Source organism: Sciurus carolinensis, chromosome 16 (genome assembly GCF_902686445.1).
Source record: "Sciurus carolinensis chromosome 16, mSciCar1.2, whole genome shotgun sequence".
In the NCBI taxonomy this organism is placed as follows: domain Eukaryota; kingdom Metazoa; phylum Chordata; class Mammalia; order Rodentia; family Sciuridae; genus Sciurus; species Sciurus carolinensis.
Window position 1 is genome coordinate 56,439,380 of NC_062228.1, and position 16,114 is coordinate 56,455,493.

Genomic DNA, 16,114 nt, shown 5'->3' on the forward strand with positions numbered 1-16,114 from the left:
GTCCCCCTCTCCTGAACTGCGGGTGTCCCCGACCTCTCCTCTCCTGTTTCCTCTGGATGTCACACACTCTGCGTGGGCTCACCTGTTCCTCCTCCCGAGCCCACCTGTTCCCCAAGCCTGGGAGCGACCTCACCTGTGCTGGGGATTCTCCACATTGCCCGCTCCGCCTCCCCACCCCGCCCCCGGCTCCTACCCTGCACCCCAGACGCCCGTGCGCACCTGCGCGCCACTCCGATGGCCTTGCGACCTCCTGCTTGGGCGATGGCAGCAGGAGAGCGGTGGGGGAGGGTGCTGCCTCTCCGCGCCCCTCCTCGCCGGGCGTGGGCGGGCGACGCCTGCGCGCGTCCCCCACCCCAGCGCCGCAGCCCACTTCTCCAGCCCTGGGGACGCTCTCTGCCCACGCAGCGCCGGGGGCAGCGGCGCCCTCTGCGGGCAGCCCTGGGGACTGCGCCGCCCGTCCCGCCCGCCCGTCCTCCTCCCGCAGCGGCCTCCCCGCGGGACCGCACGCCTCTCCCTCCCGGGAGGCTCTTTCCGAAACCCCTCGGCCGGCTGGGGCCCTTTCCCGCTTCTCACTTCCCGCCCCGGCACCCGGCGCCTCCCCGGGGGCAGGAGGGACGTGTAACAGGTGATTACGCCACGGCCGCCCGCCCGGTCGCGCGGCCCGCCGCTGGTCTCCGTCTGGCCTCCCGCCCGCGCACGCGCCCAAGCCGGGCTCCGAGCGCTCCCTCCGCGTTCCGCGACCGCCGTCCAGCCCGCTCTCGGCCCAAGGCGGCGTCCTCCTCTTCTGGTCCCCAGGATGTCCCGTGAAGGGAACGCGCGGCCGGCTGATGGACAGGCGTGGCCGGCGGGCGCCCTGAACGCCGCCGCCCTGGGGCGGCCCACACCTCACCCGCCCCTCCTGAAGCCACCTTCCCACCGGGAGACGTTTCCAGGCAGAATGTCGAAGTTTTATGGCAACTTTAACAGAGTCACAGAGAAGAGACAGGGAGGGCGCTGATGAGGGGGCGGAGCAGGGCTGGGTGCTGAGACCAGGGCACAGCCGACGACGGATGCGAGAACTCGTGGGAAGCGGGAGGTCGCGGGTGGCAGGGTCGTCCTAGGGCTGTAAGGAGTGGTCGCACTCCTGTACCCCAAGCACGCCCTTTAGGCAGGAAACGTCGACAGTAAGAAAATGCAGAAGGCCGACCAACAGGTGGGTGACCTCCAAAGTTAAAAATGCCCACCCAGACCCTGGACCCAGTCCCCCCTCCCACCCACACCAACCCCCGCCCCCCAGCAGGCAGAGATGTGGCAGCATTTGCTGGCTTGTAGCATTGGTCCTTTGGGACCCTCGGTCTTCTCTTCGAGGGTCCTGCCCAAATTGGCTGGCACTGAGGGCAAAATGAACCTTCTAGATTGTCAGGGGAGATGGGCTGGACTCCCTTTGATTCCCAGGCTCCTCCCCAAAGCCGGTTCTCAAGGCTGAGGGAGTCTGCTGCCCTCTCAAAAGGAAAGCCTGTCACCCCCCTTCCCCAAGACATGCACCCTCCCGAGCCCCCCTCCCCCAAACACACTATATACACACACAGGCCCCTCCCTCCAAGGCGTGGCTGGGCTCTCAGAGGTAGTGGAGGGCAAGTAGGGGCGCTGGAATGTGAGAAGTTGCGGGTTCGAAACGTGCCTCCTCCAGCTGGGCCTTGGGACGAAAGCTTCTCCCTCTCTTCCCAAGCCAGGGTCAGTGTTCTCCCACCAGCCGGGGTGGGGGGTCCCGGGAGCCGGCCCCCTAGCGCACCCACCCACCTGTCCCCCTGGGCTGACCGGGCTCCCTGAGGCTGGGGAAGGGCTGAGATCCGGGCCTCCTGGGATGGACCCGCCCTCCTGAGGCTTCCTGGGGAGGGCATGTTCTGGGGCACAGAAGGGGATGTCGTTAGGGGAAGGGAGACTTAGGGGACAGTGAGGCTGCGCATCTGGGGAGGAATGGTCACTGGGGTGGTTCTCTGGGAAGGGGCCCCAAGGTGGACATTTTCCCAGGGGTGTAAGTAACCAGGGCGGCTGGAGTTGGGGGGTGACCGAAGAGGTGTTCCTCAGAGGAGGGAGGGGAACTCTGGGAGGGGGAGGCTGAGCTACCGGGGACAGAGGACAGCGGGCAATGGGATCCCAGGAGAAAGGGAAGCTGATTCCCAGGAGGAGGAGGAGGCCCTGTCTTTGCGGAGGAAGTAGCTGAGTCCCAGGGTCTGGAGAAAGAGACCGAGGGTCCAAGGGCAGGTGCAGCCGAGTCCCACGGAGGCGAGGGCCCTAGAACCCCCGGATGTGGCAGTAAGCCTCGAGGCTGGCGAAGAGGATGTAGAGGAACCAGAGGCCCAGGAAGAGCGCGGTGGTGGCGAGCTTGGGTCCGCGCGGGCCGCCCAGCTCGCCGCCGATGTGCGGCCGGCGCCGGTAGAGCAGCACGGCGATGCCCACGAAGGCGAAGACGGTGAAGAGCGTGACGGAGAAGGCCAGCGTGCCAGTGCGCACCTCGAAGGGGCGGCCCTGCACTGCCCAGTACACGGCGGCCACCGACCAGGCCACGCCCAGGCCCAAGAACACATTGACCGCGTTGGAGCCGGTCACGTTGCCGATGGACGCGTCGGCGCACTGGTCCTGCAGCGCTGCCACCTTGCTGGCGAAAGTGTCTGTGGGGCAGAGACGCGCGGGTTGGGTGGTGCTCAGCGCGGACCTCGTGGGCGAGGAGCGTCCCCTCCAGAGGGGCAGCTGCCTGCTTGCGAGGACGTCCCTGCCCACTTTCAATTAGTGATTGACTTGTACTGTGAGACTGAACCCAGGGCCCCCTAGCCCCGGGGCCACGTCCCCAGCCCTTTCTATTTTTCACAGGACCGGGCCTCGCTATGTTGCCAAGGCGGTGCCTGAACTTGCGATCCTCCTGCTTCGGTCTCCCGACTCAGTGGGATGACAGGCGAGCGCCACCACCCTGCTGCCCTGCCTCCTCTGTGTGGAAATCACTGATCCTCCTCTGGGGACTGTCTGCGGTAAATGGGACCCCTGCGCACCTGCCCAGACTCGCCACCTCCGGGGACACTCCGCCTCCTAGGTGACTTGCTACATTCAGTGTGCTCAGCAAGTCCCACAGAAAGAGGCCATGCATCTCTTAGCAGGCTGCGGAGCCCCCTAAATGCAGACAGACCCCGAGGGAGAGGCAGGAGTGGGGGTGGCAGCCGACTCCCTGAACCAGACGCTGGCAGGCGGCACGTCCTGGCAGGTGGTGTGCGGCCCTGGGTTCCCTTCCCACCACTGGATTCAAAACAAACGTATACAGTGGAGCCCACTGAAGGCAGCGGGTCTCATAGAGCCAGTGAGGCCCAAAGGTGGGCAGGGAAGCCCAGTGCCACAGTCCGTTCCCATAAAGGAGGCCGTGAGTCCCCAGGACAGCTGCTCACCAGGACGACTGAATGCCCAGAGGCCTCCGGTCCAGAGGCGGCTGCCACGCCGCTGAAGTGGGCCTCTTGCTGCCCTTTCTGTGGGTTGCCTGCACTTGGGCACAGAGCCATCGATGTGGCTTGTCTGCATTCAGTGGGTGCCACTGCATACTTACATGGCACTCGCTGCCTTTTCTGTGTGGGAGTGATAAGCAATGGCAGATGCTCCCTGCTTGTGGGGACCCACGGTCTCTTTCTGTGGGACTCGAGGGCCCCCCTACCTCCGCTCTACAAGGCTACTTCTTTTTATGGGACTTGTCTGCATTCAGTGGGCTCCACTGCATACTTCTCCACCCCTTCTCTGGGATTTGTTTACATTTGGTGGGAGTCGATGCATATTTCTGTAATGTCCATTCCCTTTCTCTATGGCACTCATTTGCATTCAGTGTATACTCACTGTATACTCTCTCTGACACTCACTGCCTATTTCTGTGGGACTGCCCGCTTCTATGAGACTTGTCTTTATTGAGTGGGCTCCACTGCATATTTTCTATCAAATTGGCTGCCTGCTTCTATGGGACTAGGCTGCATTGAGTGGGCTCCACTGCATACTCTATGGGAATCCCTACCTCTTCCTGTGGAATTGCTGCCTAGTGTGACCCACTGCCCATTTCTGCAGGACTCCCTGTCCCTCCCTTTGGGACTGTCTGCATTCAGTGGGCTCCGAGGTGCTGCCTGCCTTCTCTGGGACCCACGGTCTCTATTTTAGAGGGCCTGCTGCCAGCTCGCCGTGCCTCAGGGACATGGAAGAGGCACCAGCCCCCATGCTCCGGGCGCCCTGCTCCGATAAGTTTCATCTTGTCACCTTGTTTCTGAGGAACCCTTCCTCAGGGGAAGGGGGTCTGTGACGCCTGGTGGGCAAGGCCTCATCTCCGGCTCCCCCCCGCCTTGCGCTCGCCACTGGCTGGTCGCCCTCCAGCCCACGGCTGTTCTGTGGCACCCCCATCTGGCCTGAGGGAGGAGAGCATGGGGTCTTCCTGCTGAACCGTCTCCAGGGAGCCTCTGGGGGACCCTTGGCCCGGCTCCACCTGCCTCCGCCTGCCTCCTGTGGCGTCCACACCTGGCTCCTGCCAGTTTCACAGCCTCGGCTCTGCAGGGTAGTCCAGCGCCTGCCTTTGGGAGGATTCAACTCCCAGTCTCCCAGGGACCCACCTAGCTGTCCTCAGGACCCCACCTTGTTTCTGCAGGACCAGTCAGGCTTCTGAGACCCTGCCCCAATGGCACCCCCCCGGACTTACCAGGGATGGAGGTGCCCAGGGCCACAAAGACCACGGCGTTGACGGAGTCCTTGAGGCCCACGGTGCAGCCAAAGTGGGAGGCCAGGTCGCCGATGAGGGCGGTGAGCAGGCCGATGACCAGGATGCAGACCCCGAAGCAGGCCCAGCCATGGCAGTACTCAGTGGGTGGCACGCAGGCAAACAGCACCTTCCAGAACACCGTCAGGAAGTGCATCACGTAGTCGAAGCAGGAGGGTAGCCGCTCCTCCCGGGACCCGTCCTCCTCCTCCTCCTCGTCCCCTGTGGGCACAGACCCAGCTGGGCACACCTTCCTCCCTCGGCCTGGCACTTCCACACAGCATGCCTCACAGAACTCTGCTTCTCCCAGAATCCCTTGCAGCTAGGCATGGCCATGTCAACAGCTGAAAATACTTTCCAGAGTCCCTTGCAGCTAGGATTGCCAACAAGCCTAGGTAAAAAATATTTACTCTCCCGAATCCCTTGAAGATAGCAAAGGCCATATGTACCCCGCCCGGTTTCCCAGGGCCCCAGCCAAAAATATTCACCCTTCACGATCACTGCAGCTAACTGTGGCCACAGTCTCAGTTGAACCTACTCACTTTCCCTGACTCTCCTGCAGCAGGAAAAAGACACACCCAGCTAAAATTAGTCACCCTCCCAGAATCCCTTGAGGCTAGCAACAGCCATGACCTCAGACAAAAATATTCTGTTTCCCAGAATTCCTTGCAGCTAGCAATGCTAAAGACATGCTTTCCCAGAATCCCTTGTAATAGTGGCCATCTTGCCTCTCTGGCAGTTTTCTGGAAAGCATATCTGATGTGAACGCTGTGCTTGGCTGTACTTCATAGCTTTGTAAAGCTTGCCTCATTTTTAGTGTGTCACCTAGTGTGAGCTAATTTGACCTGCTTGTGGCCTGCAGTAACTTGTGTGATGTAAAAGCACAAATGAAATTTCTGGGCGACCTCATCCTAAGGTGAGAAGCATCAGGGACAAAGTGGAATCAACCAGCATGCCTGTGTCCCAAGTGGGACATCTGGAAGACAAAACTGCCACAAACCCAGAGCAGTCACTCAGAGTGAGCCAGCAAGTCTGAAGTGGGGAAGCCATGACAGGGTCCTTCCTAGGGTCAGGCTGGGGGCCCCCCTCCACATTCCTTTTCAAGAAACGTCAAAGTGCCAGCCAGCAAAGACACCTGGTGATGGGAGGCAGGGAGAAGCTGAGCGTGCTGGGGCCCAGGTCCCTTCCTGCTCTCCTCGGGGGCCCAGCCACTTGAATTCTAGGAGCTTAACCAAGGGGTCCGTGTGGCTCCTTCTGCATGCTGTCTGGGGGAGTGAGGTTTTGCTGCGACCTCAGTAAAATGGACTTGGAAACTCCGATGGGAAACAGACTCAACAGGCACCTGCCCCTTCCTGCTTCCTCTCTCTTCTAGCTTGGAATATGAACTTGACCCCTGGTGGTGCAGCAGCCATTTTGCAACCACAAGGAAAACCTGAAAAGGGGAAGGAGCAGCGTGTCCAATGACATCCCTGAGCTGGGCGCCAATTCACCACCTGCTGCGGATTTTTTTCATGAGAAAAGTAAACTCAGTGTCCTTGCGCCACCTGTGGTTGAGTTTTCTGTTGTTTGTCCATAAGCAAAACCACAGGGAGACCCGCTGAGACCAGAGCAGGGGCCACGCTCTTTGGGAGGAGAGTGTGGCCACACTTTGGGCTTTTACTGCCCGCTCCAAATTCTGCCATGGCTCCCTGCTGCCCTCAAACCACTCTGCCAACTGTAGTCTGTCTCTTCCTTCGGCTCCTCAGAGGCACCTCCCTGCCACGCTGCGGCCCCAGCTCTGGCCTCTGTACTTGGCCTTGCCTGGGCCCTCCCTGTCTGCCCCTCCCACCTGAAGGGGTGCCTGCCTGCTCCCCGGGAGGCTTCTCTCACCCCCAGGCGGGGGCTCCGCATTGGACTCTCCAGTCCCAGTCCCGCCCACTGTGGGTCGTCACTCTGTCTCTTTCACTGACTGAGTTCCATGAGGACAGGGCCAGGGCTGTCTTGGTCCCTTTTATGTGCCCAGCAATGTCCCAGAGGACCCAGAGGACCCCTTAGAAACACAGAGATGGCTTCGGAGGGAGAGGCCCGTGTGTCCAGCTGGCCTCCGCCCCCAAAGCCTGGGTCCTCTGGTTCTCACATTTCAATCTCCCCCTCAGCTGGGGTCGAAGAAGACCTGACCCTGGTCCCCTTCTGGACGCCCCTGGGACTCAGGCCAGTGCCTCCTCCAGCCCTGAGACTCAGTCTCCCGGTCCGTACCACCCTGCGGATCCACGTGTCACTGTGTCTCTGGCCACACGGGGGCACTGCCGGTACATGTGAGGCCTGGGGACGGTGGGTACCACGCAGGTGGGAGAGATGGGTGCCTAGCGACTGTCTCCATGGCAACGATAGAGCCTGGGCCCTGTCTGGGGGACCACTGGCATTTCACCTGTTCCTGATGCTCACTGCCCGGACAAAGCACAGGCCAGTCCCCTCGGCCCAAAGCCAAACCCTCACCCTGCCCGCTCCCTCACGACCTGTTTGTGCCCCGCGGACCTGGGCCTGCCCCAGGGCCTCTCTGCAGCAGCACCTGCTCTGCCTCATGCTTCCCGTTCCCACCGTCTCTAGTTTCCGGTGGCATCTGTCTGTCTGTCCTGCCTCTTCCTCCGCCTCTCTGGACCTGTCTGATTCTCTGTCCGCCCCTCTCCTGCCCCCGCCCCTCTCCCCTCTGGCCAGTCCTCCCGCTCCATCTCCGCGCCTTCCCGCCTTCCCCTCCGCCTACCTGCGCTCACCGTGACGGCCTCCAGAAACTGCTCCCTCCAGGAGTGGGTCCCGATCACCAGGGCCAGGTTCGTCTTCTTGATGAGTTTATCCACTGTGTTCTGGGGACGAGAGGGCCACCGGGGCTCTGCCAGGGGCTCACCCTGCGGGCTCCAGCTCCACAGCCCCCGCAGCCCCGCCGGCGGCAAGCGGGGGTGGGGGGCGCTGCTGTCCGTGGTGCTGACGCTGCCCTGGAGGATGGCCTAGAGTCCCTTGGTCAGCAGCCCTGGGGGTCTTCGTGGCTCCCTTTCTGGACCCTTCCCCACCAGTGTCCCAGCCAGTCCAGGAAGGAGAGGCCCTGGCGAATCACCTTAAAGTCGTAGGACTCCTCGATGATGACCTCCAGCCGGCAGTTCTCCCCCAGCACCGGCTTGCCCATCTCTGCTATCCTCCGGGCCTCCTCTTCCTCCGCTGTCAGCTTCCTGTCCCCATCCCCTGCAGCACGAGGGACCGGGATGAGACTCCAGGGGGCCTACCTCAGTGGGCCCGCGATGTCTTCACTACCTGTTCCCTTAAGTAGAGAAAAGCTATCTGCTTCTGGGAAGCCTCTTTGGTGACCCCTCCCAATTCCCATCCATGAAGTTCCCTTGGCTCTGAAACCCATGAAATTCATGTCATGGAGGCTGTGTGACCTTGGGCAGTGCCTCAGCCTCTCTGTGCCTATTTTCGTATCTGTCAAATAGACACAATAACAACACCTGCCTTGCAGGGTGGTTGTGAGAATTAAGTGATTTAATTCACGTGAAGTGCTTGCCCAGCTCCTGACGTGCACTAACTATTTAATAGTGTATTTTCTTTGTTCTCTACAGTCAGGCTCTAGAAACGTCCTAGAGTGTGTCAGAGGTGGTGAGGAAACAGGATGCTTATTTTGGTAAGATCTTGGGCCCCAAATCACCCTAAACCCTGGGTCAGAGGTCATTTATATTCCCGAGTATTTGACCCTTTATCGCGAGCCCAGCACCAAGCCAACCCCAGCTCTGGTCCTCAGGCAAGGCTTATTCGAACTGTGGCCCACGGGTAACTCTGCTACCACCCCGACTTCAAACCCCAACCCACAACCGGGATCTGACCTCAACCCAACCCTACCCGTAAGCCCACCCCGGCTGCGACATTGCGCGTAGCCTGGTCCAGGATACCCCGAGCAAAACCCCCAGTTCCAACCCCAGATCTATGTCCAGCGCCACACGCGACCCCAAGCTTCGGCCCCAGCTCCCGCGGTTAAATTCTCACTAATAAAGAAGGTGACCGGCAGAGCCGGTTCTCCACCGAGTGAAGGTTGAACTACACTTCCCAGCCTTCCTTGCAGCTGGGTGTGACCACGTGACCGAGTGGAGGCCAATGGGATGTGGGCAGAGCGATGGGCAGGTGGCCCTTGAAAACCTCCCGGCGGCCTCCAGATTGCTGCCAGTTCTCAGCAGGAGGCAGAGGGCCGGCGTGGCGGAGCCACCGGGCGGAAGGCCCCATGGAAGAAGGCCACCGCCACCCGGGCGCACTCACGACACTGCCAGGGTCTGCGGCGTCGAGCTCCGGGGACGAGCGGTCCTCCCCCAGCGGCTCGTGTCACCTACTCTGCCGTCTGACCGCGGCCCCGTCCTGGTCCTCGCTCCAGGGCGACGACGATCGCCATCTCCAGGCCCCTGACCCGAGCCCAGCCTTCACTCCGCTCTGACGCTGACCCCGAGTCCCACCCCGTCCCTCAACCTTTCTGAGTCCCGGGGAACTCCCGCTGCCGCCCTGGGGTGAGTGGGACCCCCGCTAGCCTGAGCCCTCACGGCCCTGAAAGCAGCCTCAGCTCGGCCTCTCACCTGCCCCAGCTGGGACACCGCCCTCAAGTCCCCACCCCACCCGCCTGACCACTGACCCTGATTCCCTCTGACCCCCTGCAAACCCAGATCTGAGTCCACGTCTCCCCGCCCCAGCCTTGACCAAGACATACGTTTGACCTCCAAACCCTCCGCCCTACTCCCAACTGACCAGGCCCACCAGTGTCGGGCTCAGCCTGGCCCCTCAATCCCACCTTGCCCGACCCTCCCCAGACCCCTCCAGGGGCTCCCCCCCTCGAGACCCAGAGGCGCCCACTCACCTTGATTGAGCAGCAGAGCTGGGGAGAGACAGAGACAGGGAGACAGTGAGACCACGTCCCCGGAGCTCGGGTCCATGAGCTGAAGGGGCGCCCGCAGGTGAGCCCCCAGGGTCCCCCAGCCCTGGAGCCTGCTTCTCCCGCAGCCCACGGCCACCCTCACCTGAAATCCCTCGCTTAAGCCACTGGGGCTGGCCCAACTCGATGAAGAAGTTGTCCTTCTTCTCATACTCCTCGTCGTCCACGATCTTCACCTGCAGAGTCTTCCTGCAGGACGAGGGGACAGCCGCGTAAAGCCTCCACTCCAGACCCCACAATCCTCCCTGCCCGCCGTGGTCCTGGGCCGCCCCTGCATCCCAGGCTCTACCGCCTCCACAGGGTCTGGGAGGAGGATTTATTTTGTGCCCATTTTCTGGAATCACACCCAGCTGCTGAAGAAGTGAAGGTTTAGCCAAGTGAAACAATCTGAGTTGGCAGAGGAGACCAAACTTGAACTTTTCTCTGTCAAAAACCCAAGTCCCAGCACCTCCCCCAGGCTTGGGTGGCCCTCTGTCTCCACTGCTGCCCAGTCACCATTGCTACCCACCTGGACACTGCACTCACCTCCTACACAAGCCCAGGCCTCAGCTTTACCACCCACAGACCAAGCGCTCAACACAGCCAGAGGGATTCCAACAAAACTAAAGTCAGATGGGGTCCCTCCTCTGCTCAAAACGTGTGCATGGCTTCTGCCACACTCAAAATAAAATGAAAGTCTTAGAATGTCCACATGACTCCGTGAAACTCAGCCCTTGCTTCCTTTCTGGCCTCCTCACTATTCCTTAAACACAACAGACCTGCTTGTGCCGCAGGGCCTTTGCACTGGCTGCTCCCCCTGCCTACAACAGGTTTTCCCCGGGCTCACTCCCTCACTTCCTCTAGTTTTTGGTTCAAACTTCACCCTCTCAGTGAAGTCCCCTCCCACCACCTTAATATTGAAATCCCTCACTGTTCCCCTCCAGAGCTCCTAACCCCTCACAGAGCTCCATCTCCTCTCCCCACATCACTTTCGAGCACATCCTGTAATACGTTTATTTTGCTTGTTGCCATTTGTCTCCTTGTTATGAAACGTCTGCTCTGCCAGGTGAGTCCGTTTATGATCTCTGCTGTACCCCAACACCTGAACAGTGTCTAGCACTCGACCCACCCTGCTAGCTCAAACCCTTCAGCACCGACAATCCTCAACGTCCCGCCTGCCATCCTGGCCACACCTGGAGAGCTAGCCAAGTGCTACTAGATTCACTGGCCTCTGCTCCCACGGGTGAGGCCAGGAACAGCCAGTCACCTATCCCTTCGGGGCACACAACTCACCTTGTCCCCCCACAATCACAAGGACCCACAACCCCAGAATTCCACAGCTCTGCCGTCAGCAACCCTCTCAGCTGCAGGAACCTGTAGCACCACAAGGCCTGGACCCAGAACACAGCAGCACGAACACCCGGCCCCCGCAGTCACCCATAGAGGAAGCCAGCCAATCACACCGCCCACGCCCCGCCCAGCACCCCGCTGCCATTCCCGAGGCAGTGGCAAAATCACACAGACCAGCTGCCTGCTAGTTAGCGCAACACCCCCACCACCGCCTGGGCGGCGTCGCCAACCTGCGGACCCTGCTGCCGCTTCCCGTTCTTCACGCTCCCTTCAGTGCCTCTGCGTCCTGGTCTCTCCCCTTCCCTCCTCTCCGCCCTTGCAGCTTCTCTGTGTCTCTCTATCTCTCAGACTCTCTGCTTCTCTCTACCTGCGCTTCTTTTGCATCTGCGTGAGGAGGGCCCCACCACGGGGCTCCATCCGCAGCCCTTTCTGAGATAGGGTCTTGTTCTGTAGCCCATGCTGGTCTCGAACTTGCGATCCTCCTTCCTCAGCCTCCCAAGTTGCTGGGGTTACAGTCATGTGGGGCCACACGCCCATGCCCGCCTTCCTGGTTTCAGGAGATTGAGAATTTCCTGTGGGTCAGAAGAAACCCAGCCCTCGGACCTCAGGAGTGGGTGGGGAGCTGTCCGTAGTGCTGAAACTCGAAGGCGGGGCTCTCCCAGGACACTCCTCACACTTGACAGACTGACACGGTGACAGACTGACACGGTGACACACACATCTCCATTGCGCACTCCATCACAGACACGCTGTGATCCACTGACACAATGACTGACACGCAGTGACGTGCCCGTCAACCGGTGCTCTAGCAGGCATGTGGTGTGGGGACCCAGAAGGAGGAGAAACCCAACTGACAAGGGACAGCAAAAAAGATTCTAGCTAGGCAAGGGAAGGACTTCCTGAGATCTAAGGAAGCAGCCTTCCTCCCCACCCTGACTCCTTTGCTTCTTGGACATTCCACCCCACCCCCTCGCCTCGTGGCTCTTCCTGGTTCTGGCTCCCCTCCTCTCTTGTTGACTCCAGACCTCTTTTCTCTGTAGTCATGAGCATCTCTCCTTCCCTGGCTCTGAGTCTCCATGTTGTCTTTATCTCCCTGCATCTCTCTCTATTTCCTCTGCCTGTGTCTGTCTGTCCACCTTCCCCACCCCGACCACCTCTCAGTGTCCTCCTCCCTTTCTCTCTCTCTCTGACTCGCCTCCTTATGCTGCCTCTGATGCTCCCTGTTCCCTCCTCGGGGTCTCCTCGTCTCCGTCTGTCTCTAGTACTCTTCTGGCCACGCTCTCGGTGTTGATCCTGCCTGGGCCTCCCCTCCAGCCTGGCTGCTTCGAAGTGCTTCTAATTAGCGCCTGCCCGTCAGAGGAAGGATGTGTTTCCCTAAACGCTAATTAGCCTCCTGTTCTCTGTCTCTTGAAGCCACAGCTGGAAACTTGGGCGGGGGTGGGGGACAGAGGGTGTCCCAGCCTGGGGAAGCCGTGTGGGGGAGGAAAGGGCCCGTAGGGGTTGTGGTAGCAGGAGGGAAGCAGGTTAGACTATAGGAAGGACCAGAACAGCAGAAGACAACCACCCACCCCCATTTCCTTTCCCTCTTGGTGTGAGAGATGGGGCTGAGATGACACCCCCAGCAACCCCCAATGCAAGTTCCTAGTAAGGCAGAAACCGAGCCAGACAGAGAGCGGAAGAGACACCGAGAGTCGATGTGGGAGATATAACCTGAGTCAGGGAACTAGACACTCGGGACAAAGCAGGGATTAACTAGGACACTGAGACCCGGAGAGAGTGAGCGCTCCTGGGAAGCCCGAGATGCAGAGATGCAAGGGAGAAAAGAGAGACAGGAGAGGCGGACGCGGTCCGCGGTGGAGGCACGGAGGCTGGGAGGAGGTGGGAGGCGCGCGGTGGGGGCTCCGCCCGGGTGGGAGGCGCGTGGGCGGCGAGCAGGAGGGAGACAGCCGGGCGTGCGGGGGCGGACGCGCGCGGGCAAGCGAGCTGGAGGTGCCGGCTGCGTCCTTGCAGGCGGGTGGGGGAGGTGAGGCTGCAGGAACTCCAGGGGAGACTAGGGCTTCTGTGTAAGGGGTGGCTAGGGCTCTGGGCATCCGGACAGCCGTGGCCACGCTTTAGAGTGCGCGTCTGTCTAAATGGCCTTGCACCAAGCTGCGACTGTGCTTCCACCTGCGTCGTCCAGTGTGTGTCTGTATCCAGCCCACCTCCCCAGAGCCCAGGCCTCCAGGCCCCCAGCTTCCCCCACCAACCGACCCGTCTTTTCCCAGGGCCACACCACTTCCCCTCGGTCTCTTACTTCTCCAGGCCCTGCTCTCGCCCAGAGCCCCTCCTCCCCAGGCCCAGCCGTCTCCGTCTCCGGGGGCCGCCTTCTCCCCAGTCCCCCACTATTTCCTTTCATCCCAACGGGACCTCGCCATCCCCTTCGGCCCGTCTCCATTTCCAAGGGCAGCGACCCACCTCCATAGGTCCTGCCCTCATCCCCGGGGGCTCCCCCTCCTCACGTCACGCTCCATCTCCTCCAGCCACCACCACTTTCTCCAAACCCCTGTCTCATCTCTCCGGTCTCTCCTCACTTTGCCCACCCTCCCATCTCGGGTCCCTCTTGTCACTGGTCTCCAGAGAGCTCTCTGGGTCAAACCCTGCCTGTTCATCAGTCACGGCCCACCCAAGGCCCCGCCCACCCAGACCTCGCCCACCCAAGACCCCGCCCACCTCTGCGCCCCTGCCCCAGGCCCCACCCACCGTGCCCCGCCCACTCAAGGCCCCGCCCTGCCCCCACGCCCCGCCCCGCTCTCAGTCAAGTCTATTTGGCAGGCACATACCCAGGCCCCGCCCCTCCAGAGGCCCCGCCCCTCTCCCAGACAAATCCATTTCTTGGGGCCCCAACCAGGCCCGCCCCCTCCGCAGTTCATTTCTAGGCCCCTTTCCCTTTCCACCCACCCCGACCTCGCGGCGTGTCCCCCGCGGTCCAATACACTCACATGGTCTCGTCGTCGCCGAACTCCAGCTCGCCACAGGCGTCCTCGTAGTGCACGCCACCGCCACGCGCCGTGCCGTCGACCGTGCGGTAGGGGAGGCGCACGGTGCCACGCGCGCCCGAGCTGCGCACGACGCGCACGTCCACGGTGCCCATGCACTCGCTCACGTGCAGCAGGCGGTCCTGGAAGGAGAAGATGCCCGCGTGGTCGTCGTCCAGGATGGTGACAGTGGCCAGCAGCGGCGACACCAGCCGCCCCTTGGGCCGCCCCCCACCGTCAGGCTCGAACATGCCCTGCGCGTCGCCCACGCGCAGGTTCAGCAGCCGCACGAAGAAGTGCTCGTCCTCCTCGAAGATGTCGTCGTCGATGATGCCGATGCGCAGCTCCTTCTGCGTCTCGCCTGGCTTGAACACCAGCGTGCCCTCGCTGCGGCCGGGGAGGGGGCAGAAGGGGAAGAGGGTTGGTCAACAGCGTGTGTTTGTAAGGGGGTTCAGGGTGGGCTTCCTGCCGGAGGGGATGCAGAGCAGGGGGAACGAGGCTGAGTGGGCCTCTCCCACCGTGGAGGTCTTGAGGGTAAGATCAGGGCAGGCTTCCGGGAGGAGGTGTTAGTGCGCATGCTCCGGGCGGGGGGAGCAACCTGCGAAACACAGCCAGGGTGCTCTCCAGTCCACTTCTGGAACCTTGGGGCGCAGGTGATCCCCTGGTCTCCTAAACTGGAATTCTGGTTCAGAAGGCCCTGCCTGGGCTTCTAGATTCTGGATTTCTAAGGAGCTTCAGGGGGTGTGGATGGTCTGGTACTGGGACCATAGTGAGTAGCAGGGATTTAGGGACCATGGACGGGCCTTATCACTCCTCTGATACAAACAAAACAAAACTAAATCCTATTGTGTTCCCTGGTGTCCCCCAAAGATAGTCCACACCCCTTAACTTCAGCATCACTAACTCATTCAACAGACACTCCCCAAGCTCCTATGCCCTGTGCTGAGCGGTCTGGGGACACTGTGGTGACCAGGTCCTGTCCTCAGGGGGCTCCCAGCCCCACAGGAGAGTTGCAGCGCAGCGACAATTACACACTTATTCTTTCACTCACCCAACTCTAACTGGGCACCTTCTGTGTGCCAGGCCCTGGTCTGTGTGTGGAGAGAGCAGCTAGGTCAGAGGGGACAGCCCTGCCTGCGGAGAGGTCGGTGCAGCCTGGTAGCAAGCAACCCACGAGAAGAGGGTGCCAGCAGAAGAGGGCTGAGCCGGGTGGGGACAGGAGCTGCCCTGGGTGGGGAGTCTGAGGAGTCCAGTGAGCAGAGCTGGAGGAGGGGGAGCCGCGGGGGTCGCAGGGAGGGAGTAGGCAGGCCACGTGTCCTGGGGCAGGGGCTGCGGCAGAGAGGGGAGGGGACAGATGCACAGGGCTCTGTGGGCCTCAGCGGGCCTCAGTCAGGTTATACTGAGTGACAGTCAGGGCAGCCTTCTGAGCCGAGGAGGGACGGAGGGACGGGAGCTGGCTTGGGGTCTCTGAAGCACCTGCGGATATTCTGGGGAGCACGAGGCATGAGGCAGTGATGTCCCATCAGCCAGGGCGAAAGCCTGAGGGGATGACGGGGCTCCTCCTGGTGGGACCGCAGACGTCGACAGGACTCTGAGATGTTATCAAACCTCGAAAATCTATCACTTACCCCAGAGTCCCTCCCAGCCTGCCATGAGGGCTCAGCGCCAGTTCTGAACCGCGCTACAGGATTGATAAGCGGTCTGTCGTTGCTATTACCACCTTTATGATAAAGGGCTTCAAGAGAAGCTCAGTTCTGTGGGAGGGACAGAGGGACCTCAAGGTTCTGGCAAAGAGATGGGGGCGCAGATCCCGGCGACAAGACCTGGGGTGGGGGAACAAGGGGCTCCCTGATGTGGAAGCCGGAGGCTTGGCAGGCGCCGTCCGTGGTGGCTCCCGGCGGGGTGGGCCCACCTGCGGCCAGCAGCCAGCTGTGGTGGGTCACAGTCAGTGATCTGCAGCCCTCTGAGCCTCAGTTGCATCATCTACAAAATGGAGCCAATAACCGTGCCTGCCTCCTGGCCTTGTGGTGAGGACAGAGTTAACACCAGGGAGGCACCTGCCGGCCCAGGGGAAGCACTCAAGAGAAG

At 61.4% G+C, this 16,114-nt stretch overlaps 1 protein-coding gene across 2 annotated transcripts in view; it reads right to left on the reverse strand.

Moving 5' to 3' along the window:
- Positions 1-1,272: 1,272 nt before the first annotated feature.
- The window catches only part of Slc8a2 (solute carrier family 8 member A2), a 28,235-nt gene continuing 13,393 nt past the window's right edge, over positions 1,273-16,114 (reverse strand). For both annotated transcript variants that reach the window (XM_047527337.1, XM_047527336.1), the window contains 7 exons: positions 13,991-14,413; positions 9,769-9,872; positions 9,609-9,626; positions 7,836-7,960; positions 7,488-7,587; positions 4,691-4,969; positions 1,273-2,651 (listed from right to left, as the gene is read on the reverse strand). In XM_047527337.1, coding sequence (XP_047383293.1) covers positions 2,275-2,651; positions 4,691-4,969; positions 7,488-7,587; positions 7,836-7,960; positions 9,609-9,626; positions 9,769-9,872; positions 13,991-14,413 — 1,426 coding nt within the window. In that variant the 3' untranslated portion in view covers positions 1,273-2,274. The remainder of the gene's footprint in view (positions 2,652-4,690; positions 4,970-7,487; positions 7,588-7,835; positions 7,961-9,608; positions 9,627-9,768; positions 9,873-13,990; positions 14,414-16,114) is intronic.